Raw genomic sequence first — 26,404 nt, forward strand, 5'->3', positions numbered from 1 at the left:
CTGCCTCTGAAAGACAGCCTCACCTACTACAGACTTTTACACTGTAAAATAATGTTTGCTTTTGTAAATTATAGAAGCAAAATAATCCTCATCCATTCAGATAAGGGGCAGTTCATGTGCTATTTCCATACTCTGCTTATCAGTGGGCCAAAACGAGGTTCTAGAAAGGAAAGACAACTTCACAGACTCAAGTGAAGATTAAATCTCCCACTCTGGGTTTTAGTTTTATGCTCGTGCTGGAAATAGTCTGTGCTTCATCATGGTTATGTTTCTTAATTGGATTCTGTGTCCAGAGGCCATTCTACAATCATTGGACTACAAAATTCATTAATCAAAAGCAATTTGTTTTGCATTTGAGCTGGTCATACAAGAGAAAAATTCTGGGGGTCTACAAAGGCTCCCACTCCTCCTTCTGAGGCTGGCTCTGGCAGCACCCTGCCACTCCATCTCCCCAGTGCAGAGCCCCAGGACAACTCACTGGCTGCCAGGAATGTTTGGTTAATACATCACCTCTAAGCAATACTCTCTGGAGACACAGTAAACGGGAAACAGTAGCTTCAGTTGTACAAAACAGTATTTCTAAAATGTAAGATTACAGTTCTTGTTAAATAGAACTTAGGAAAGCAGCCAGCTGGAAATTACTTCATAGCCTTACAGTGTCTCACAGTCTGCTCCTGCCCTAGCTCCCTCTTCCCATCAGCTGTGCTCATCTGCTTTCTAGGAAGTGGTATTTCAGATGCAGTTATTGCAAATCTCAAATACATAGCCTGTATCTGTTCCCCTCAAGTAAATTCACCCACTCAACAGCTTGCTTGGGGACAAAAATGGAGTCAGCTATGAAAAGAGAAGGCAAAAAAGGAACCAAAATCAAATTAGATTGTTTCCAAGCATGAAAGTTACGTATCCCAAAAGCATCTAACAACCAGCCATCAAATTCAGGTGTCTTTCAACATTTCTCAGTTCCTCTTGGAGTCACCTCAGTGCAAATGGCAGAACGGGTGAACTGCAAGGCCAGAGCGATAAGATGAAGCAGCTCACCTGCTACCTTGACCTGGGTGGGTCTGCAGGTTCTGCAGGGCAGCACCTGGAACTCCTCTGCCTGGTACATGGAGTAGTCAGTGCTGGCCACCACCAGCCTGTCCCCAGGGCCCCAGGAGCTCACATCATCCGCCAGGTTCAGGATCGTGCTGTTCACGTTGGTGTCCACCGTCACTGTCAGCTTCGGCTTCACTGAAAACCCAAAATGCACGGGTGGGCAATTCAGTCAATCTCATCCCAAAAAGCTTGCTCCTTCTTTTTTCTTCTCCCCACACCCCTCCTTGGAGTGCCACCAAAAATTATTATTTTCTGATGTTAAAAAGAAAAAAAAAGTTAACTCCTTCAAACATGTTTTTTACTGGCTTTGGCTTGGCAAGCAAGAAAACAGGAAATTATTTTTCTTTAGTTGCAGGCAGGTGGATTTTCCACTAACCCCGGGATAAATTTAAATGTAGCTCTTAGTGGCTCATTCTCACCACACCCACTTAGCAGCAGCTCATGTGGGCGTATGGTGCTGTTGTTTACAGCAGCCAAGCGGTCTTTAACCTAAGGATGGTTTTTTCCAGCAAAACAACATTCTGCCACCCTTCTTTTCCTGCCAGCACCAAAAATCCTAATGACCTGTCTAATGGCAGTGGTGTCGGAATGATTAACTACAAAATGACAGCTTCAAACCCTGTTGTCTTCACAGGTTCTGATTGACAAATCCTACCTCATCCCAAAATGTTTTTGCAAAAGACAAGGAATTTACCAGGAAAGAACTTGTCAAATATTTCTCACAGCCTTGCTGGGTATTTGAAAAACCACCCTGCTGCTTCTGTTAGTGCTCAGGAATTTTTCCTGAGATAAATCTTCTGCCCTTCTATCTGAGTTCGTGTTCATAGCCCAGCCCAAAGCTTTAGCATGGAAAAATTACAGAAGTTTTTGTGACACCAAGAGCGAGCCAGTCAAGGGAGGACAGGATTTCTGCTGTTCTCTGTTCTGGCTTTCAGTGGTGGGGCACATACCAGATTTGCCACACAGGAACCTGACTCTGTAGTTGTGGCAGCCCTCTCCTGTCTGGTCCTTGCCGTGGCACAGGAATTGGTAATCGTGGCCGCCCTTGTAGAAAACCTCCGTGGTTAAATCTGCTCCATCAAGAGTCATCGCCTGGAAAAGGGATGGAAATACAACTCAGGGGCTGCTGTGAGGTGAAGGGATTTCACCAAAACATCTGAGCCATCAGAAGAGGCCTTTGCTTTGTTTTGGTGATGGCACAAGCTCTGCCTAGCAAACCCCTGTGACTGGGCTCTCCAGCCAGCACTTCCAGCTGCTGCTCGCACACAGCTCCTGCGGAGGTGCACACCTTTTCCTGTGTCTGTACTCAGCCCATGGGCTGTTTGGGAGGAGTTTGTGAGCTTCACAAACAGCTGCCTCAGTGCCCTAGATTTTCTCTCACCACTGGTTTGAGTGCAGATGGAAACGTTGAACACGGATGCTTGCGCCCAGATGAGCTCATGGCTTCAAGCCTCTGCACTGCACTTGTTCCATTGCTTGGGGCTAGGCTCTGGCTGAACCTTGCAGAAGAAAGGGGCTTTGGGTTTTATTTCTCCATTGCATGCATCAGTCTCTCAAAAAAAAAAAAACCCCAAGGGTGCTGCAACACTGCTGCCTGCTCCAAAAGAAACAAGGAGAAAGTGGCCTTTTCTCACAGGCAAGTACCAGCCTGTAGAGCTGCCTTGAGAAAAAAGGCTGTATCATGCCAAGAAGCAGTGAGATATGAAACCTCTCTGCTGCTCCTGCTGGGGCAGCATCTCAGGGTCATGTCAAATTTCACATTCTGTCTCTAGAGCCTGCATTTCTCTCGACCCTTTCACAAAAATGTGGCGCATTGCATGGGGCAATCCAAATACTGTGCGCATTTTGGCAAGGCACCAGGAGAAAAGCCATCTTTCAATGAAGGGTCTGATCCTGATTCTCTCACTCAGGCAGGTTTTCCTTATTAATGAATCCACCCTGCTGCTGTGTGTGGGATTAGCACCGTCAGCTGGAGGAATGTGCCTCTGGCTGTGCTGTTCTGCTGTTATTATCATCATATCTTCAATTTTCTCCCATGTTCCAGAGCTGGGGCAGGCCAGCTGCTATAAATCAGTGTAGCTTTGTAAAAGCAACAAGCAGCACCAGATTACACTACCTAAGGATTTGCCTTAAGATCTGCAGGATAAACTGAAAAATGTCTCGCTTTTAATATACATGCAGGAAAAAAAGAAAAAAACAACTTATTTCACAGAAGAGGAAAAAAAAAGTTTTGTTTCTAGAGCAGAAGAGTATCTTCTTTCTGTTTTAACACGCATTCTAGAAGGGGATGTATCATAAACTTCTGACCCCTGTTTTGAACTAAGTTGTCACTTCTAATACACGTATATGGAAGCAGAAATAAATGTGGATTTGGTAAGACCTGGCAGAAAATTGCAGGGCAGTTTTTTCCTTTCTGTTCAAGAGAGATCCTTTATAACATCTAGCCCTGGAAACTTTCACTCATACAGTCAGCATTCCCATTTACTTCAATAGCCACATTCTTGTGAATAAGAACAGCTCCACTGGCTCAGAGCACACAGGAACTTTAGGCTCAGCCTCACACAGATGTGAAGGATTTTATTGTCTTTTTCTAGGCAGTGCTTCTGCTATTGGTAGACATAAAAAGTATATGGTGATCATGTACAAAAAAAAAAATACCCTCATTTCTTGCTAGGCTTTTTTGTCCTTAAAGAGCTTTTCTGCAGTATCAGAAAAGGTATCTCAGTGCTCCTCAGCATGCTGGCCTGATGGCATCATTATAATGCTGAGCTCCAAACAGAATTTAAATTTCTTTCCGTGGAGATAAAACAAATGGTTCCAAGAAATGGCTGAAAGCTCACCAATATTTTTGACCACCTGCTACAGCTGGTAGTCTCACTATCTTGTTGCATTTTGTGATTAATTTTTTAGGTAGGGTCCATTCCAGAACCATTTAAAACCTTTGAAATTTTCATGTGCTTGCTCCTTTTAATCTTCCAGCAGGGAACCACATATTTCATGATAGCATCTGTGCTGTCCATGACCCATCTGTACACCTTTTCATGCCAGGAGCTGGAGTTTACTGAAAGGAGCTCAATTCTGTCAAATTTGTCCCAGAACAATACAAGACTGTATACAAGATCTTGTTGGTTACGTATTAGAGTGGTAAAATAATTGGTGTATTTTATTTAGAAACAAAAATTACTGACAAGCACGATTATTTTTGTGGCTCAGTGCCAGTCCAAAGAAGACTTGCCCCTCTAAAGCAAGTTGTAAGCCTGCCTACCTGGATGTCAATGGGCTGCCTGCAGATTTTGTCAGGATGAGCAGCTTTGAAGTCAGACAGCTTCTCCATGTCCTTAGATCTGGCTTTGTCAGGCTTCTCAAACCACTCTGTCCATTCTACATCTGGAGACAAGTGCAAACAAGTATAGTCATTTGAAAGTCGAGCTTAATGAGTGCAGCAAAAATGCACGGAGCATAATATGATCTCGGATATCATTCACAAGTTTCCTCACTGATGATCTGATTCATGCCTCTTCCTGCCACTCTGTCAGCCACTTTTAATGATGCTCTGAAGTGCAACCAGCCAGGGGAGAGCAGAGTTATTAAAAGCTTCTTAATTGGCGTGTGCACTGTAAGCATTATTAATAGATACAGATTTTGGATCTGTGTCTGCCTCAGCTGCCTTCTCTGATCTTGAGATCAAGTTGCACCAGCTACTGTGTGTTGTCTGAAACATGGACATGATGACTGTGCAGTGAAAAGAAGAGGTTGTGTGTGATCTCTGAGACCATAGGAGATGGAATTTCATACCCAGCACAGAAAAGGAAAAAGGATCCCAGTTATTCAGAGGGTCCTAGAGACAACTGGGGGAAGAATCTGTGAGTGCTCATTAATTGGTTTACTGATGACGTAAATAGCAGCTAGCAGGTCCACTCTTCCCAAATGGAAAAGGATTGCAGGTAAAAGGATGATTCACCCTATTTGTCAGCTGTCTAGCACCAAGTGAAATGGCCCACAGACCCCTCACCTTGAACCCACTCGCTCGTTGAAGAGACGTTAAAATGTTCTCCATTCTCAGCTTTGAATAGTTTGAATACTTTGGCCACAGCTGAGCCTTTGTGACCTGTTAAAAAAACCAAAACATTGGTAAAATCATTGAAATCAACTGGTAAAATCATTGGATTTTATTTAATTGATACGAATAAGAACTTAAAATAATTGTATCTGTGCATATTTGCATACTTTGACTACATTATTCAAAATTACTCCTGAACAACTTCCAGAAAAAAATACTAATCTTGCAATGAGGCTTCAGACACTTTTGTAATTGCACGGATAATGAGGAAGAAAAATCTTCAAAAATCAAGAGAGGATAAAGCCCACAATTATTTGTCATGTGTCATATATCACTATTTTTATTTAATGTTGTAGCAAGTTGTGTTACTCATGCCATGAGAAGACAGAGACTCAACAGTGTTCACAGGAGGAGTCGAGGCTACTAATTCAGGACACACTGATTAAATTTTCAGCTGGTGTGAACTGGGTCTGTTCCACAGATTTGTGTCTTCAAAGAGGCAGTGTCTGAGCTCAGGGAAGCTACATGGATTTACACTGGTGCAGGATCTCACCTTTTAGCTAAGGGTTTGGATAGCCTAAGCTATCCCTCACTCAGCTGCTTCAGATGCATTAGTGGGAAGAAGCAATATATAAAAAGAGCATTCAATTGAATGTGTCAAACCACCAATTGCTCATAGCTTTGATGCAATGCAGTGGGAAGTAAAAACACCATTGACCACATTAATCTCAGCTATAACTCCAGTAACTGGCAGACATCACGTCAAGACAGCATTTTGTGCATTAAATACCTTGATATTCAATGTGGTCTTCAACAGAAGAGGAGGGATTTCCTTTAATGGTAATAAAACTCCATGGGTGCCTGGAAAATGAAAATGAGAAATGATGGAGTAATGTCAAGTATGAGATGCATATTTCTTATAGCCCAGTGTCCCTAAATTTCTCAGAGGCACCACATCCAAAACAGTCTCATTAGTGTCACAGGCAGCTCAGTTAAAATTAATATTATCTTAACACTCTATATTTCTTCAGTAAATATATCAGAAGAGAAGCAAATTTGAAGACAAATCCCCACTTAAAACATGCCTGTAACAAGTGTGTTTGTTTTTTAAATGAATGTTTGAAGAAACTTGTGTATGACAGACCCAAGAGACACTGGCAACTCCTTGGGGAGCCTGAAAATAAATCCTCTGTGTGTGTGCCCGTGTGTATACACTGAGGAATATGAAAAGGAACCACTTCTGCTTAAATAAATTTAGCTCGTGCTGAAACCCTGTATATGACAATTGTCTTTGGAATGACCCATGAGAATTTCTAATAGACAGACTGGCTGGCAAAGGACAGTAAAAATTCTTAGATAGTCTCTGCATATCTGGTTTCCTTCTTTGAACATTGAACATTGAACAAGGATAAAGGTTTACAGCTCTGAATTGTCTATTCAAGTCTGATCCCAAGTCAGAGTTCAGTTCATTATCATCTGATGGTTTTTGATCAAGTGGGTTCAGTAGCTATCAGCCACCCTGGAGGATGAGAAAACAATGGAGACAGGGACTAAAGTGCCTCCCAACCTTGAGGGTGAACCCAATTAGGAGGGGTCAGAGGGGATTTTTATCTTCAAAGTAGAAGTAGTTCAGGCATATCTGCTCTTAATGAGTAAGAGAATAAAAAATATGCTTTTAGGGTGGTAGGGAGAGTGTCCTGAATTACCAAAAACTCCCGTGGATTAGGTCATGTCTCTATAGTTATAAATATCTGGTCATTTCAATTGCATCAAGAGTCTTGCAGGTCACCTTACATTGGTGCAAGTGGAGTTCCAAACCACTCTGGTCTGGAACTCCAGAAGAAAACACGTACAGACATTGAGAGAGAGCCACAAAAACACACCCAAATCACGAGCTGGGGTTTGCTGGGTTTGCTGCTCTGGGGGCAGCAGGGGCAGGCTCGGGGTGAGCTCTGGGGCAGCCCCTGCTGTGCCATGGCCCTGGTGGACGTGGCTGCTCGAGGGGACACTGTCCCAGCAGCGTGTCCTCAGCCCCAGCCCTGGCCAGGCTGGTGGGAGCTGCCAGCACCACTGCCTCGGGAGCCTGCCAGCGAGCCAGATGCTCCTGCTGGAAAATCTGCCTCGGTGCCAATTGCTGAAGGCACTGACAGGCTGTGATCTCCATCCAGGGAGAGAAGGGGGGTGGGAGCAGGGGGGACACTTTATCACTCAGCAGTCAGGATAGATTTTTTGTTATTATTATTTTTTTGTTATTATTATTATTATTATTATTTTGGTAAACCAAATTCAACACAAACGACAAAAAATTTGATGCCTCAAAAATAATCTCGAAAAAAATTTTAAAGGATAAGGAGTTATTCACTCCTGCAACTCAAGGTTTGGCCCCATTTCATGTGTTAAAATACTTGTTTCTCCCAGTTATTTTACCACTAAAAATAGTTTTAAAGTCGTTCAACCCTGACACATAAGGACACATGCAATCTGTTTGGGCTATATGAAATGAAGCGACCAGGAAGTCCAGAGCCAAGCAGGAGATATTTGTGTGGAATTCCAACGAGAATAACTATGTCATCAAGTGCAAAAAGGCTTTCTCTTCATTTATTAGTAAAAGGGGAAAAAATGGCTCACACTGAAAGAGTAAACACACTTTTCAGAAGGAAAACAATAGGAGAGGAATGCAAGATTTTCCTTTCATTCCTAATGAATGTTCTGGACTCAGCAAATAGGCAATTAAAAGAGATTCCAGGAGCACAGAAACATTTCTGAATAAATCAGCATTGTGCATCAGCTCTGCTACAGCAAGGGGGAGTTGCACAACTTCACAATCTGGCTGAATACCAAGCAAGTGGAGATGGACAGGAATGTGCCCATTAACCCCCACCAACACCCCTCCAGAAACCAACACAATCTGAATTACACTCCTATCCTCCCAGGGATGCCCATGGCCAGCCCCAGCCATCCTCAGGAGCTGAGGAGATTTGACAGCCAGGACTCAGCAGGAGCAGCCAGCAAACCCCAGTGCTGGGCAGAGTGGTGACAGGCATGTTAGAAATAAAAATCCATCTGCTCTCCTCAGTCAGAGCCTGCCATGGCCACAGAGGGTAAAATGTGTACACATGCGTGTAATTTTCTCATTCTGAACATTTTTTTCTAAGATACTAAAAAAAAATAAATTTCCAAAAGCACCTGTCAAGTGCATGCATCCTTATTCATAGTGATAGATGTATCTGAAATGTAAACCACTGTATCTAAATCTTGTTACACTGCAGTGGAAGTTCAATTTGCTTTAGAGGAAAAGCTTGGATACACCCAAAGCTGCCTGTGTTCCACTGTGCCACCAAACTGCCTTTCTAAGTCTGGCCCCAGCTGCCATCCAGACAATGTGGTTTTTGAGAATTGATGAACTTAAACTCTAAGAACACTCCTAAAAATATGTTATTTTAAATAATGCACCAGATATTTTTCCACACACCAGCGTGCTGGTGGAAGACAGTGTTGGCCAGTTACTACCTCATTATTTATCCACATCTGGATAATTTGTGGAATGCAGTTTTGTGGTATTTCAGATAACAGCATGGCAAGGATTAGCCTTTTGACTGCAAACAATAGCAACACTGAAAGTCAAACTTCCATGGATGAATTTCTGCAGTATTTCCATTATGAACATTGATGGCAAAATGATGAGAAGCTTGCATTAAAACACCACAGCAGCCTAAAAAAGTCAATTGCAATTTACTTTTATAAACATATGCAAAAACTATCAACTCCTTCCTGTAGCATTATTGGGAAAAAAAAAGTATAATCATAATAATGATTCAAAAACCATGGTCTGTTTCCCTAATTCCAGCATTTGAAAAAACACCCAGCAGGCTACTGGCTCTAATATGGGGTCTAAATTTGAGAGCAAGAATTGCAGTGATGTAGACAGCCTGGTTTTGGAGACCATTTCTGCCCTCCTTGTTGATTCTTTGAAATTTGTTTTCTGGTGCCCAGGAGCCCCTGTAACTTTTGACACAACCTCTCCATCAGCCACCCCACATCTTGCTCCATCTGTGTGTGCCCAGCTGACAGATGTCTCTTTCCACAAACTACTGTATTGAAACACTTCTCCCTACAAGGCAGATTTTGTGTGTGTGTGTGGGTTCTGCAGGCACTCTCTTAGTGCCTCATAAAAAAAAGCCTACACAAACTCAGATAAACACAAAAATATAATGGCTACAGTTGGGTAAATAGCAAATATTCTCAACAGTCTGTGTGCCAACACAGACACTGTTTTGGCCACAGAAGTATTTACAGTCCACACCATAAATCCATGTTTGCTAAATTTCAGTGCTGCACAAGTCCCCAGACCTGTATTGGACAAGCAGAGGAATGTGCTGTATGTGTGTCTGTATGTATTAGCCAGGGCTACACAGCAATTATTGTGCTCTCCTTAATGCTCAGCCCATCTAACCCTCTCTGTGTGTATGAATGTGCTTCCCAAATCTTTGGGGGATGGCTTGAAAATAAATTGGAATAAGCAACCTGTGGGAACAATATCTTGGGAAACCATCTTTTTTAATGTGAATCCTATGCTGTTCCTCAATCTGCTAATAGAAATACCCAATATAGACTCTGAGTGCATCTGAAACTATCTAACTGCCTGCTAAAACTGCACATTGAGATGTTTCCCTCTTTCTTTTTTTTTTTTTTTTTCTCCCATGTGAAAGAACTTTGTGACTTTGAAAGAGTGGAACTATTTGGACATCTCAGGAACATAATAAAGCCTCTGTGCTGGGAGAACTGGCAGGACTGGCACATACCTAAACCCAAGGTGGAGGAAATGCTTGCTGCCCAGTTTGGTCATTGCTTTCCTGGCCAAGTCATCCAAGTTTCTGGATCCTTCATCATTCACTGCCACCGACAGGATCATGCCATTTGCAACTCTGCCCAAATACTGAGCCAGGCGGACACTTTCCTCTTTTGCTCTGTAGGTATCAAACCTGAAACGATCAAAAACCCCCATAAACATTTACTGCAGCATTCACCACACCTTTATGTACTGAAAAGCAAGTGCTATAGAGAAAGTACTCTTTTGTATTGCTCACTGTAATACTACCCTGCTGTAGTGTCTAGCAGGGTGTGTTAGGGGGTTCTGTTAAGCCAAATTGATTAAACTCCACTTGACAAACTGCACGGTACAACACTGCTCACTCTGTGGTTCTGGAGATGGCTGCTCTAGGAGGAATTGCACAGACATTTGAACAAGATGCTGAAATGTGAATTGCAATTACACCCATTTGAACAAGATGCTGAAATGTGTGTGTTTGAGCTCGCTGAGATGCTGTCCCCAGCCTGTTCCCCAAGATCCTCCCATGCAGGCAGCCAGAGGGTCACTCACCGATCTGAATGGACAACCGCCCCTGTCTTTGGGTCAATAACATGGACAATGACACCACGGTGGCCCCAGCTCCTCTCAAAGTAATATCCACCTTCTTCCATGCCACCAGGATGGAGAGTCTTGTTTAAGAAAGTCCAGGACAGCTTTTTCTTTCCGTGGATCTCAAGAGTGCCGCCTTTGCTGACTCCGAGGTACTTCTGTCCAAAGTAAGGATTGGGCTGGCTGCCGTCATCCGCTCTAGAGCAGGGAGGGAGGAAAGGGACCAGTTCTGGGTTTGTTCTGGGTCAAGGAACCTCTCTCCTTGTGCTGCTGAGACCCAAGGAGAGAAGGCTCAAAGTGTGCTGTGCATTTCTTTCAGGTGTTCCAAGAATCAGGAGCTGCCCATGTTCTATTTAAAAAAATAGTGGCAGCTACCAAGGACTGAAAGCAATCTGGAACATAGCTTATACATGCAATATTCATTATATCCAGGCCAGAGGAGGCCTGGAGCCCAGACTGAATGGCACATCTGTGCTTTTGAATTCTGGAGGCAGGCAAGACCCTAACCAGGAGCTAAGAGGTCCAGTGGTTATTAAATATTCATTTAGCATCCTTGAAATTTAAGTGATCCTCTACCAATCTGCAAGATGTAAACATATTATCCTTCAGCTCACAACTCCCATACAGAAAGAAGGGATGTTTAGAGACAAATGTTCAGACAAAAATAACTCCTCATGTTTTAAGCCTGTTCTGGAAAATCAGTTTGAGTTGTGGGAAGGTGCATGCTGATTCTCTAGCATGCCCAAACATACCAGTGTTCATATCCCAGTAGAAGAGAAAAAATCCCAAACCTGCATCAATTTTTGTGGGCCATTTAAATTGTTTAAAAAGTTACTGAACTTTCCACAGAGCACTGATGTGAAGTATACCTGAGAACATGTCATTTAAAGGAACATTTTCATTCCCTGACGTGGAAGAGAGGTGCCAGAAGGTTCTAAGGTAGTATTTTATCATGCATACGTACCGCCCATATAAGATGATAACCACATTGCCTTGGTAAGGGCACAGCTCACTGCCAATGTGCAGCTCTCCATCGTTTTCAATGAGTATGTGTCTTGTACGCAGGATGATGGGCTGCACATCATCTTTGATCACCAGTTTTCCTAAGCAGAGAAGGTTATGACATTTGCTTTATCACCCAGCAGCTCATGGGAGGTTGTGGTATCATTGTGCTAAACCCAGTGCTGAGCTCTGTCATCTCAGTTTTTGAAAAATTCTCTTCATATGTCCCAAAACATCTCTCAATACAAATCCTGAAACATTGGCTTTTATTCAGTCCAGGTCTTGAAGAGTGCAAATAAGACTTACATGGAAGAGGAGCCATTCAAAACTGAGACAGAAATCTAGAGTTAAGATTAATGAAAGCTATTCATGCCAGCAACACTTTGACTCTGTCCTTAGAGACAAAGAGGGACATAAGCATCTGCCCTGTCCTGTGGCTCTGATATCACAACTACTGAAGTATGATGCTGTCAGGCCAGTCGTTTGGTAAAAAAAATGTTTTTGAAGCAAATTGCAGAAGTAAAACTGGTAATTACACTGAGCTACTTGTGTAAATTCTCCAGACAGGACAGAAATTAGCCTGGTTACAACAGCTACAGAATCTCAGCACCTCAGCTGCCGCCCAGCCCTGTACTGAGGTAAAGCTGCGTTTGCCCAGTCGCCACCCCCTTCTCAGCAAGGAGCTCCCCCAGCACGATGCCCAGTGACTTAAACAGTCCCAGTGGAGAGCAGAGTGCAGGCAGCCTTGGCAGCAGAGGTTTTACCTCCATCAGTGATGTGGATGGAGTGCACAGTGGCAGAAGAAGAGAGCAGCAGCTTCCTGCCGTTGCGGATTTCAACGCGGTTTTCTTCGTTGTGACCTGGGTTCCAGATTTCTAACTCGGGCTCTCTGTCAGGACACGTGACAGCTGCTTCTGCTGGGCAAAGATGGAGAGAGAGGACAATCAGTGTTTGTTTGGAGGGAGACAGGGAGCTCTGCACCTGGGCATCTTTGCAGTATCATTCAGCATCAGCCTCTTGGCTGATTCCCTGGAACGCAGCAATACCTCAGCGCACCAGGGCACATGTGGGTCACGACCAAAAGAAAACAAACAACAGCTTGAGCTGTATGGTTTTCTGTTTTCTGGAAGAATGGAAAAACCCAATGCAAAGGAGCCTTGCAGGGGATGCAGTTTCTAGAAAACTACTGAAGAAGGACTTTCACTAAGCCCTTCCTGCAGTGACATGTAGCTCTGTTCATACCATCTATACACAAGGGGAAGGTGTTGGTAAAAGGATAAAACTACTACCTTTAAAAATGCCCCCCAAAACCTGCTTTGTTTACTATAAAAATGTTAAAATATGTTTGCATTATGTGTTTTCACTGGAGATAAAAAAAGAGATTGAACTAACATGGAAACACCAAGCACCAAGCAATTACCAGTGCATCCAGTAACAGAGAGCAACAGGAACCTCACAAGTGTGTCTGGGTTTGTGAGCTTTTCCAGGCAGAAGCAATAAGGAGTCCTTCACTGTGGGATCACACATCTGCAGTCTCCACACACCAATTTGATGATGGGCTGCCATGACGTGTTAGTCTGAACAGCTCTCATACCACATGCAAGAGTCTCATGTTGCAACTATTTATTTCAGATAAAATATTTCCCTGGTACTATCTCAGTTGATATGTGAGCCTCTAATCAACAAATATGATATGTCTTACTGTAATCAACAAACTGTGGGTGAGAGTCTCAAGTGTGATGCATATTTTCTGAGGGTAGAACCCTTTCTAATCCTTGGAAGCTGAGGTCAGTGGAAGTTTGAACAATGAGCCCTTTGCCTTCAGAAAGGGCTGGGAGTTCTCACCAGCTCTACAATTTTGATCCCTTAAAACAAAAACACCATGGAGAAAAGTACAGGACCAACAAATCAGTGATGATGGGCATGGGATAAACACCTTGACCTCAGCAGGGTTATGTCTGTGGAACTTGGTATGGTAAAGTTGGGTGGGTTTTGCCCCACAGGTACTAATGCCTCCAGGTGATGGAAAGGACAGTGATGTGAATCCAAGCAAGGGAACATTTCCTGCTTGGTGCAGTCAACAGGCAGTTGTTTTGTGCTGCCACTGTGGAACTTGAAGGACATCTGTAATTCCACTTCAACAAAAACAAAATCTGTCCATCTGCATTCAGTTTCCCCTCACATTCCTCCACCAGCTTCATATCTTAAGAAAACAATAGAATTGGACCAGCCCTGCCTTTAAAGTCTCCAGAGCCCAAATCAATATCAAGGTGAGTGAGGGATGTTTCCTGTGGGCTGCACAGACCTGTCTCTTTGCAAACTTTCCCCAAATACATGAAGTAAATCAGAGAGGGACAATAATCTACCAGGCTGCAAGTCAGATACAGATAAACATCCAGGACCTGATTTTGATACCACTGTGCCAGCTGGAAGCTGGAATTGCATTAATAATGTCAGAGGCACTCCCTCTGATTTACAGTAATTGAGAAAAATGAGGAGGTGTTTCTGGGTTCCTACCAGAAGCCACACAGAATTAATAAAAGTTAGAAAAGATAAATGTTTCAGACAGGGAATGGGGCTTGCATTGTAAATAGATGTTCAAATATAACTGCAGTACACACTGACAACAATTTAAAAAAAAAACAAACATCTGTTGTTTCCCTGAGAATAAGGATAATAGAAAAATTTGCTCATGATGAGAAGTGATATAAAACCAAGAGAATCAATTCAAATGTAAAGGTATAATTTATCAATTATACCTTAATTAACAAATTCAAATGTAAAGGTTAAAAATCTTGTTTATTTTTCCATTTACTTGAAAATGCTACTATGCAAGGAGCTTCCTGCACTCTCAAAAGATGACTTGTGCCCCCAAATTCATTATTTTGAAACAGAGAGGCACACAGGGAAGCCTAAGGGGAAATCAAGAGGAATTTAGGCTGGTGTTTGGGATGACAAACAGCAAAAGCCAACAAGCCAGAAGCAGAGGACCCAAATTCCCAATTTCATTAACCAATTTGTAGCAGGAACTTTGCACATCACCAGCATCTGCTGTGCCAGTGACACCATCAGGCTGAGCATCTTCTGCCAGCTGCTCCAGTTACCTTGACAGCTTGATTACTGCTTTCATTGTCATTTTTGAAATAAAGTGCAAATTCTACCCAGCACAAGGAATTAACTGAATGTTTGCTTCTTGACCAAAAGGGCCTGAGCATGACAATGAGAGGTTGCTTCGTGCAGCTGCAGTGTTTGGGGCAAGACATATGGTCTCTTTGTTCCAAACAAATACAAACCTCCAAACTAGCTGTATATAGAATATGTAGATCAAGTTCCCCTTTCCCCCTTCCCTAAAATGCTTGTTAAAAAAACAGCTTGGAAGAGACAAAACCCAAGGGACAGGATGTCCCAGGCCAGAGCTTTTTACTTTCCACATCTGGGCTTGGGAAATGCAGGAGAATGCTTGCCCTTCACCTCCCTCAGCCACAGCTATTAGACCTGAGGTTTCTTTTGCTATTTCTTTGTGGCAGTCTGTTGGGTTTCTGTTTGGTTTAAGAACGTGTGGTAGAGTCTGAGGCATTGCTGAGGGTACTTTCACCTGCTCAGAAATTTCAGTCTTTGCCACTCCAGCTGCCCTTGACTGGGTATATTGGCACACCAGAAAACTGCTTTTCTCCTGAGTTTTTTCACTCTTTCCTTGATGCTTTTTATACAACGAGTGAAAAGCTGGTCAATTTAAACCTATTAAAAATAGCATTACAAACCATACCCTTTCTCCCCATAGATAGAAAACTTACCTGTGCTTGCTGAAGAGACTACGAACAGAAAAAACCCCAAACTTCCAGCCAGACACTTGGAGCTAGGTAGAGCCATTCTTCAGGATCCTCAATCCTCTGTATGGATAACTGTGAAAAAAGAATATCAAGAAAATGTCTTTTTTTTTTTTTCCTCAGCTCATTCACTGCACCAAAAAAAAAAAAAAAGAGAAAGAAGAAGAGGCTGAAAACACCTTTGCACTGATTCAGAGCAAGGAGCCATGGGCAGCTCCTCACCCTTTGTTTGGTTTAGGATCAACCCACTGGGGAATCCAAATAGACACTCAGAGAGCAGCCACCAGCTGTAACCAAAAACGCCTTAGGAATGTGGCATAAACACATCCAGTGTCAGGGCTCTCTAGGGCTGCATATTCACATGTGCTAGAAAGTAATGAAACACAGCAGAGGAGGCGTTTGCAGAGTGACACATTTTCGTGGAGTAACCTTTCGGTGGCACCTCTCTCCCCCCGAAACACACACACATTTTTAGCAGTGGTGTTCTGTGTAACCCCCAGATAAACTGTACTCACACTTCCAACCTGAAGCATGCAGTTTCTTAGATTTCAGGTCTAAGAAAATATTGTCTATGTAGTGTGCCAGCTCAGAATTTTCTTGCAAAACCAAAAGCTGCTTTTGAAACCAGTCTACCTAATGTTGTTTTTGCTTCTTCCGTCGCCAACCCCCAGCAAAAACAAACAAGCAGTGTCATGAAAGTCAAAGTTAGAATTAATGTGATTCTCTCTGGTCTCCAGTGATTGATTCTGCAGCTCTGCCTCGGGCTCATGACAATTTATTGACATGTGTATTCACAGGGAAGCAAGGACACCCACTTCTGTATTCATAAGGCACTGTTTAAAATTCACACGTAGTCCTCGGAGTCTTTAGGTTTTATCATATAAGCCAGTGTCTGGGGAATATCAAAGACATTTATTTGTAGCTGTCATGTCACATCCCACTGATGAAACTGGATAAATGTATGCATCACACAGTTTAGTTCAACACAAAAAAAAAAACCCGCTGAAAAACAATTCCAGGGTACCCCAGTTTCTTTAGGGCAAAACCAAATGCTATTTTCCATGTCACTTGTTAAACAACAACGAAAACAACAACAAACACACAAGAAAAAGAATGGAAGAAGCCAGGATTTATTCTGAAGCAAATTTTGTAGTGTATATGTAAAACACATCTGTACTGTTCATAAAGGTGCCACAGCTCAAAGTACAATGACAGGTTCAAAACACATGTAATCCAATGATTGCAGTAAAAATAGCGCTAGGACCAGATTTCACAGGAAATATTTTGCCAGGGAAATGTTTGTTTGCTTTGGTATAGTGTATTTGACAGCCCTGAGCTCTGGAAACAGCCTAGATTCAGGGCTTGGTGGAGTCTATCAGGTGCTGAAATGCTGTTAGAGAGCAGTGGAAGAGAGGAATGCACTTAGCAGTGCTATAACTTTGAATGATGCACATTATCAGAGAGCAGCGCCGCCGCCGTGGAATTTGTGCCAGAACCAGGCTGCACGTGTCTGACATTTTAACAGCATTAACCATCAGCTTTGGATAAGCCAAAGCTCTTTCAAAGAAACATTATTAGAGGTGCACCCAAAGTACAGCAGTCACCATTAAAATGCCAGGATTTATTAGTGATTATTACACAGCCTGATCTGCAGACCCAGTCGTTAGGCTCTGCTGGAATGATTGAGGAAGAGCTAAACAAGAGGTAATAGCTCAGGATGGTCATTGCAGATAAACAGCATTTCTCACAGCGTGGACACAACTGTGTTTTAGTGCTCCAGATTCCAACCAGCCAGAGGTTTTGCTCATAAAATATACTCAGATGATATAAGGTTTCACAGGAATAAAAAGAAGGGACTGGTTTTTTGACAGTGGCATGCATTTGCTCCTCCTGTTGCTGTGTAGGTAGCAAAGAAATGTTTTTGTTCTGGCTCAATAAAAGCTCAAAGGAGCTTTTTTGAAACCTTACCTCTGACACAGACTGGTAGCAAGCTAGTAGGAAACTACATCAAGAAATTTCTCAGCCTTTGCTTTCTTTAGAACCAGGAACTGCACAGTACTCACCATCAGGTTGTGGAAAATGGCTTCTGATTTTATATCCCTTGTTGCTCACCAGGGACTGCTTCCCTGATTGCATCCACCTTCATCAGCAGAGCTCAAAACGAGCAATCAGACACTGGGAAGACATGTCATTTTCAGAGGCATCAGCTGTGTGCCAGGGCTCCGATGTTTTCCCAGTGTCTGATCTGCCCCAGTCCAAAGAATATCCTGCTTATTTTGTGACCGAGGCAGGGTGTTTGATTCAGCTCACAGCAAGCCCGAGTTCATTGCAGTGCTAGTATTAACTGGCACTTGGGTTGGAAAGGCTGGGAGCTAAGAGGGCCAAGAGGATCTGACTCCTCTGATTCAGCTCTGACTAACACCAGGCTGGAAAAATGCTGCTCGCAGGATAATCTCAGGAATTTTCCTTCTAAACCTCTCCATTCAGCATCTTTCCCAAATCCTGGGCGCAAGCAGTGGCTTGTCTGGTTTGATTGTTCAGTATAAGAGGAGGAAGAGATAGTGACTCCCCTGGTCCCTGTGGTGCAGGAGCAGGCTCAGGAGCAGTTATCTCCTGCCAGGCAGCGCTTTCCTGGCTCAGCTGGGAGCTGAGGGGATACAGCCACACATCCTTGAGCAGGCTCCAGCTCTGATGTAACCACCAGTGTCAACAAATCTCCCTGCAGAATGGGGCTCAGAGCACAAGGCCATGCAAGTGGCTGCCTAAGCCTCACATCTCCAGCCTTTCTCAAATACCATCTGGGACGTCTCTCTTGGGCGAGAAAAGCTTTTATATCTAGCCATTAAAAGCTGCCTGGCAATGGCAAGCGGGACTCATATCCTTGGATCTGGCAAGGCAGGCTCTCTGAAATGATTCCCAGCTGCTGAACCTTTCCAAAAAGTGAACAATAGCAGCAGACAATGCTAAAAGTAGATGCAGGAAACGATTAGTCCTCAGCTGGCTGCTACCAGGTGTCGGCAGCGATGCTGTACTAGAAAGCACGCTGCAGAGAGGAGTCCCTTCCACCGCCCTCCCTGCTGGAGGCAGCACCCTGAGGACAATTCTGAGAACAAAACAGTGAAGAAAAGCTCTGAGGAAGCTGGATCCTCACATGGTGGGGTCCCACAGACACCCTGAGTCCAAAGGGTCAGAGCGGAGCTTTCCGGGGTCATTCAGAAACACACACCATGACTCACCCCCTTGCACAGCTCCGGACCAACCACCCAAACCTGGCAACAGAACTTTAAAAAGTTCCTCCCAATACCAGGATTGTGATAAACTATTGTTGAGAAGTGCTTTTTGAGACTGACCTGACACTCTTTGGAGGATGCACCTTCAGCATCTGCTGGAGACAGCTCCTTTCAGTATGTCAAGCAGAGCATAATGGGATCATTCACAAACAATTAGAAATGAGGCAAGGACTGGAAAAAAGCAGCAGCTACCTGATCTCTGAAGAAGATGTCAAACAGGGGCAGCAAACCATGTGGGTCAAACAGGGGCAGCAAACCATGTGGCTTCTGTTGCTGCTACTGCCCAGTGAAAGAGACCACCAACCTGCCTGGGGGCAAAGTGGGGATCCAGCACCATCCCCAGAGAACAGGGAAAGCTCACAGGGAAAAAAAGTCTTTTAGCCTGATGGGGAGTGAACTCCTAGCAAACACTGAAGTGCCCCAGGGGCCTCCTCTGCAAGGGAGATGCTCTCAGGGACCCTGAGGGGTCAGTGCCAGGGCCGTGGTGCACCAAGCCCAGACCCTCCCGCTGATGCTGAGGTTGCAGCAGTTTTTGTCTGAAGCTTTGCTGCATCTTTCCTCATGCATATGCAGGGAGGGCAACATCTATTAGGAAGCTGATCCTGAGAGAAGGAGGAGCTGTTGAATTCACGCCTCTGCTCCCTTCTTGCTGACGCTGCATGGCAGCAGGTCCCCTCGCCCTGCTCGTGGAATTCTGCATTTTAGCCCCAGCTGGGAAGATGGATTTGAGGTGCAAGTTTGCTTTTCTGACCTGAGATCATGCCAGCCCTTGCTACAGTGACATACAGAGGGGATTTTCACACAGCCAGCCACAGGCACAGCTAAAGCCTTCAGAAAATAAACACACGAATTTCTGGGGATTGCTAATGGAAATGTTGTTCAGTCCCAGAGCATGGCAGAGCAGAGCTGCCTCTGCTCCACATCTTTTTCTTCTGCTTGCCACCCACACATCAGCTGCTCGTTTTTACTAGCAAGAGGAGGAGGATTAAACTCAGGAACAGACTTTAATTCTCAATGAATCAATACTGGAGTCAAAAGCAACATTCTGACTGTTTTCCCAGTGAACCTTGGTTTCTTATAAATTTATCTAATAACTTTCTCAACAAGAAGGTTCTGCTCACATATTCTGTATAAACATCACTGCAAATTCCTCGGTTCCTGATGTCCATAAAAATAGATTCTGAATAAGGAGCAGGAGTTAGAGGAAATTTTTACAATGAATAAATTAAAGAAAAAGAAGGTGTTTGCTAATTTGTTACAATACTGGCAAGCTATTTTGAGACCGAAATAAAAGGGGGAAAGCAGGGGTTTTAAAGCTATACTTTTTTTAAGAATTTACTCTTTCTTAAAATTTTTTCAGAGGCTTACCGACTTTGAAGAGGAAAGGAAGCAATTTTTGGCTCTGTTTAAACAAAATCACTTGCAATTCCCATCACTCCACCCATCCGAGGCTGACTGAGTCCCAATTTCACATGCTTTCGAAGTGCTCAGCATTTCACTGAATCAAACCCTCCTCCAGCACACGAAGTTTTCAAAGCACCAGGGGAGTGGGAAGCTGAGCCCCATTTGCTGAGGCTCAGGGTGCACTGACCCTGCTGTGCCTGTGCCAGCCACTCGTGCTTCCAGGGGATGCCAGAGCCACAGCAGAGATGCTCTGGGGAAGACCAGAACGGCCACACACCCTGAGTGCAGGGATGTGCTGGACATACCTGGGTTAGCTGTGAGTCCACAAGGACACACACAGCCCCTGTGGACTCCAGCACATGGGTGGGTACCCACAGGGAATCCCAGGAGGAACAGGGCAGCTTCCTTCCAACGCAACGCCCATGCAGCACTTACCCCACAGCTTCATTCACACGGGCTCCTGGTGTGTGCCAAGTTAGCAGCAGCCTCTGAAAACATCCCCTTGGATGTCCCTGGAGGAACAGTACCCTCTGCAGAGCGTCCCTGGTCAGAGGGCTCTTTTCCCTCCCAAGGTAAGGAAAGTGAGTGCTGTGGCTGAAGAGGATCACAGCATCCTGAATCCTCTTCAAACTGCTGCTTTTAACTACCCAAATAACTGCATCAGGATGTAAATATTTTTCTTTTTGCTTTTGTGGTACTTCACTGTTTGCATCTGGCTCGCCACGACTCCACGCCTTCCTCTCCAGGACATTTGCCATTTGCTCTCCTTCTGGGGCGGGAGGAGGAATAGAGATTTTTCAGAGGTTTAGGCACATTCCTCTCCTTCCTTCACCAGGCTCTTCCTTTGCCAATTGTTTAGTCTCAGCCTGGGGTTAGAGCTCTGCAAAGTTTTATTGGGATCCAGGGTCTGGACATGTCACAGATTATCAAATAAATCTCCAAGAAGCTAAAAGCTGGCTCTGTAAGTACTTGTTCCAGTGCTGGGCTTATGCTTACGAGCCAAAAACATCTTGCTTTTTTCCTCCTGTACAGCATCAGAAATCACAACAATTAGGTATTACCAGGAGTTCCAAAGGACTTCAGGGATCTCCCTAGAGGGTCAGTTCCAGCTGCCCAGGCTGTTGTACCATTCTCATCCCCGTGATGTCCCATGCATCATGATTTATCTTACCTTTACTGGGCAGCATCGCTGATTTCTTCACACTTTCTGGCAAGCCAGGACCTCTTCCCCGGCCAAACCCAACTCTCACCTCTCCCACCTGGTGGGGGGATGGAGCCACAGTTTCCTTTTCTGCCTGTAAACCTTCTGGGTGTCCTCTCAGCCCATATCCAAGGACCATGGCACAATGGGTGGGATGGAAGCAAGTGTCCCACCCAAGGCATTCAGTCCCCACTCAGAGGCACAAGTCAGCTGGCCAGTGTGTGGATGCCAGAGCAATCACTCACCAGGGAGCAGTATTCTGGCCAACAAAACGCTAACCTTTCCCTGTAGCAACTTGTTTGGCCATTTCTGAGAATGCCAGAGAAACAACAGGACATCAGTTACACAACCTTCACCTACCTGTTTGAGCAGCCCAAGTTATTCAATGGCAGGGATGATCTGAGATCACCTGTCCCTTCACTGCTGTCACCAAGTAGCATCATGTTCAAACCCAAGTGACTCTTTCATCATTCCAGGGTCACTTTGTGCCTAGCTGCAGTCAGTGAGGTCACCATTTTTTTCTCACTTTGTATATAAATCTCTATTTTTGTCTTTACTTCAAACAGCTGCAGCATAAACATAAAGCAAAGAGAATTAGCCAATAGTGCTGACAATATTTCAGTCATCATTGGGAGCCAAAGTCAATATGAGCATTGCCTGAAAGGAGCACAAGACTTCACCCTAAGCAGCACATACTTTATCCTGGGTTTTATTCCTGTAGGTCCTTAATTAAGTGTTCACATCAGTTAGACAAACATCATTTGATTAGTCATTAGCTTCAGACAGAAACACATTTATAACTCCTTGTTGTGCTCTGTGCTCAGTGTGATCAGAAGACATTGTCACAAGATCACTGCCCACTGACCAAGCAGAGGTTGCTGAGTTCACCTAAGATGGCACAGCAGATGGACACCTTTTTTAAAAAAGAAACATTAATGGATAAAAGCAGGAATGAAGGAAGAATTCCCTACCTTTGCTTAAGTTCACGTTTCCCTGGAATTGCTGAATTTCCACACCAAATTTCATTTGTAGTTACCAGAGAGCAGCTCCTGCCTTTAAAACTTACCTTTGGTACCAAATCACAGATATGCTGAAACACTTTCCCCAGGGAAGGGCAGCCCACAGACTGCTCCTGTTCTGCTATGTAAGGCACTGATTGAAAAATAAATCTCTACCACAGAGGGTAAGGTGAGAATATATTTATTGGTTATAAAACATACACGTGAACACCATCAGTTTGGTACAATGTGGTAAGAACAGCAGGTTTTGGTGCTGGTGGTGCTGGGCTCTGCCTGGCTGGTGCTCCCCAGCAGTGCCCCAGGGCACCCCAGCCTTTGCAGGGATGTGCTCCAAGCAGGTCTGAGAAAAATCAGATTTTAGCAGCTCAACAGTATGATCAGGACACTGATATTTTTACAGCTTCAAGGGAATGTAATGGTGAAGAGAAGCAACTTTCTGATAAAGACTTTAATCCAGGATGGTTTGGCTTGTCCTTTATAGCCAAGCCTGGCAAAACTCCCTGAAAAACAGACACAAGGAGAGAAGTGACCCTCTGGGTGTGGCAGTTCACTTACCAGCAGCACAGCTTGAGATTCCTCCACTCATCATGGACATTTCTTAGCCCTTCTTTTATTTCTTGAATTAAAATTACAGAACATGCAGAAGGGAGAAAGGGACAGGAGTGGGAGTGAGCCTCACTGAAACTGTAAACTTGCTGCCTGATGGATCTGCTGGTATTTCAACAGGCTAAGCCAGGTACCCAGATGTCAGTTAGCAGGAATATTGTTATACTCTTTATTTTTAAATAATACTGGTACTTTTTCTTATTTGACTACCTGAAAATGGTTAGACACTTTGAATCCTTCTTTTATTAGTTTACATCTGTTTCATCCTGTTGTGCCTTAACTATCCCTCATGTCGACTCTGGTCCTCTGCTGCCCCAAAGTACAAAGGCATTATGTATTCTTCCATTTTAATAATAATGTCTTGTGTTTATATTATGTTTTTCATTGCAAAGACTCCCAAGGCTATTTGCAGCTGGCTGGATCGAGACTATTCCTGTAAACACTTCTAATTTAAATAAAGTTTAGCAAAACCAGGAAACAAGACCCTAAACCCTGATCCCTCTGGGGTCAAGAGGATTGGGGTTTTTTTTTGCATTATCCTTGGCAGAAGCAATGTGTGCTTGGGAGAAATGCTCCAGCCTGCCCTGAAACGCAGCCCCCCCAGCACAGAGCAGTCCTGGAGCTGTGGAGTCAAATAGTCCAAATACCTGAAGCAGCAGGAGGAAGCTCGTGGAGCAGAATGTGATTCCCCAGACTGGAAATCAGGGCAGGCACACGGCTGAGCACCCCTGCCCTTAGGAAAGGCAAAGCAGCAGCTCAGTGCCACTGCCAGCAGCAGCATGCCACCAGCCTGGCAGGGCCAGGACAAAACCCCAGCCAGAGTGTCCCCAGGGTGGGGCTGGCCCTGCCTGCTGCTTGTTGTGCCCCTGGAGCAGTCGGGGCAGGAAGCTGAACCCAGCTCCCAAAACAGCCAAGAGGATGGCACAGGGGGTTCAGGGAACAAAGTTTGGCAAAACAAACAAAAATAAAAGACTCCTTTTTAATAAAAAAATTCCTTTCAAACTATTCAGGGCTTTGATGAGAGAATGAAACAAAAAAGTTTCAGGACAAAAGCAAAAAAGAAAACATCAAACTTTGGCTTTTCAAAGAAGGAAAGAAGAAGCAGCTTCTCAGGAATCAAACATGCACTGAAATGAAATCTCTGCCTCTGCTGTAAAGACTGTGTTGTCCTCCCCTGGAATGGTCATAGCAATGAGCTTTGAAGTTTCAACCAGAAATTGATATGAATTTCAGTAAAGCAGTGGGGAAAAGTCCCCAACCCCCTGCAACCTGCTCCCTCTCCTCCATTCCAAAAAATAAGAAGCTGGAAATACAGTCAATTTTCCATCTGATCTCTGCATGAGGACCTGAAATCTGCATTAGGTTAGGCTGCTGTTTTCTTGATTTCTTTATCACTCACATTATTCATCCAAACCTGGACTCAATAGCCTTTAGTTCTCCAGTAGGAAACCCAGCATGGATTTTCTGGACCAATGATACCAATGGATTTCTTGCAGCAATACAAGGTAAAATTATAATAAGGACTCTCCCAAACTGTTGATTTCACCATCCTTCTATCCAAAACAATAAACAGCTCTTATTTCACTGCAGACTGCTTTCTCTTTCATCAGCTTCTCAGGTTATGATTGTTTTTCCTCACAAAGCAGTGGAATTTTGAGATGGAATCTTTATCAAACGATTCTTCTTTTTTTTCTTTTTTTTTTGTTAGAAAACCAAGCTCCCTTTAGGATAGAAAATTTGCAGCATGCAACTTCTCACTGACTAAGTGGAGTGAAAATCCTGAAATAACTCTCCTCTTTCTCACCATCCCTAAGCCAAGAGGTTTTCACTGGGTTACACTGGCATGTTGTGGTGGGAAGTATATTGATAAGCACTGTATAACTGTGTGTACATTTTTGGATGGGATACACACCAGTAATTCTTCTGTGCTTTCCAACCTAATTAAAAGCCAAAGAAACAGGAAAAGCAATAAAAAGACAAAGAAAGCTGATAGAATAAATACATTTACCTCCCTTGTGGAAGATAATAGGCTTTGCTGAAGCTAACCTGACAAAAACTGACATTTCAGACATGCCCAGCAGGTCTGTGATATTTCTAGAGCACACAAGGACAAGAGAGCTGAAAAGAAGAACAGTAATTACTGCATGATTGCAAAATACTCCTTCATCAAGGATCTTCAAAACGTTTAAGCTCCAATACAGAAAAGTATGTGGGAGCGTGCTTGACTTTAAGAACACCTAAATCCCTTTAATTTCAATCCCATGTAAGCTCTCCCAAGTTTAAATCCCCATTTAAATGGTCCTAGATTAAACCTGTGCTTCACATGGAATCAAAACAAGCCCAAATGACTGTGAGTGAATCCCTGGCTCATGAGAGTGCTGAAACTCTGAAACCAACTCCATCCTGATTCTCAATCCATCTTCACCCTGCCTTTGGTGCTCACAGATGTCCCTTCAGCCCCCAGTGAGTTGTTCCTGCAGGGAATTGCAGGCACAAGTGGTCACATTTAGCTGAATGCCTCACTGCAAAATCTTACCAGGAAAACAAACTGAAATGTACAGACATTGCATGGCTGTGTGTCCCTTCCTGCACATCTGATCCCTGCACACACTCACCTGCAGAAATGCAGATGTAATAACTCAGCAGTGCTCAAATCCTTGGCCATGAACTGCTCAGAAATGCCTTGGACTGAAAGTCTGTTTTCTGGCTACTTGACCTGCTCCTACCAGCAGCCAAGAATATATCTGTCCATCTCTGTTGTTCCATGTTTATGTGGCAACACAGAAAACCACAAGGAATGTGGGACAGACACAAACAGAGATGGTCCAGGCCATTGCCAGGACCCACGCAAGGCAGGACTAGTCATTGGCTCACCCAAGAAAAGTCCCTCTGGAAAATCTGGCACACCTATGGTTTTTATCTGTCACAAGAGACAAAAACAATCAGTAAGAAGAAACAGAAATGGACTTGTTTCCAAAATGGAAAACTGAATCACTAGCTGCCAGGAAGTGGCTGGGCATGGGGATGGTGCAAGTGTCATTGCAAGGATCTTATCTCCTCCATGCTGGAAAATGACTGGCTAATTTAGAAGAAATTGCCAATTTTCTAGAAAACCTGTTTCTGTCTGCTCTAGTCTGTACAATCCTGGGAGAGAAATGCTGCTTCTCTTATCTGGCTGATGCTTGGGATTTGTGCATTTTAATTTGTGTCAGATTTCCTCAGAGCACAGGTTTGGTTATGAAATGACATCATTTTTCTTTCTCTGTCTATCAGGCTGCTACACCAAGCAGAGTCTCAGCAGTTTTCTTACCTCTCTTTTATGGATGTTTGGACATTTTCAGTCAGTGCAAGGGCAGGGTTTTCACTGGTAACTGTGTCAAAGTGCTGCCTACCACCACTGCTCCTGAGCATGCATCCAGCACCATGAAGAATATCCCAGTGCTGGTGAGCAGGAGCACTGTGCCATTTACCTGCAATGAGA

General features: G+C 43.9%; 1 protein-coding gene across 1 annotated transcript in view; it reads right to left on the reverse strand.

Moving 5' to 3' along the window:
• CEMIP (cell migration inducing hyaluronidase 1) overlaps positions 1-15,446 on the reverse strand; it is a gene marked incomplete at both ends in the record, with an annotated part of 47,141 nt that extends 31,695 nt beyond the window's left edge. Inside the window, 10 exons of the mRNA XM_084213598.1 lie at positions 1,039-1,230; positions 2,046-2,187; positions 4,361-4,482; positions 5,108-5,203; positions 5,946-6,016; positions 9,958-10,137; positions 10,536-10,772; positions 11,539-11,677; positions 12,341-12,493; positions 15,371-15,446. Coding sequence (XP_084069724.1) covers positions 1,039-1,230; positions 2,046-2,187; positions 4,361-4,482; positions 5,108-5,203; positions 5,946-6,016; positions 9,958-10,137; positions 10,536-10,772; positions 11,539-11,677; positions 12,341-12,493; positions 15,371-15,446 — 1,408 coding nt within the window. The remainder of the gene's footprint in view (positions 1-1,038; positions 1,231-2,045; positions 2,188-4,360; positions 4,483-5,107; positions 5,204-5,945; positions 6,017-9,957; positions 10,138-10,535; positions 10,773-11,538; positions 11,678-12,340; positions 12,494-15,370) is intronic.
• Positions 15,447-26,404: the final 10,958 nt, after the last annotated feature.

The sequence above is a fragment of the Fringilla coelebs genome (genome assembly GCF_963513975.1).
Source record: "Fringilla coelebs genome assembly, chromosome: 12".
In the NCBI taxonomy this organism is placed as follows: domain Eukaryota; kingdom Metazoa; phylum Chordata; class Aves; order Passeriformes; family Fringillidae; genus Fringilla; species Fringilla coelebs.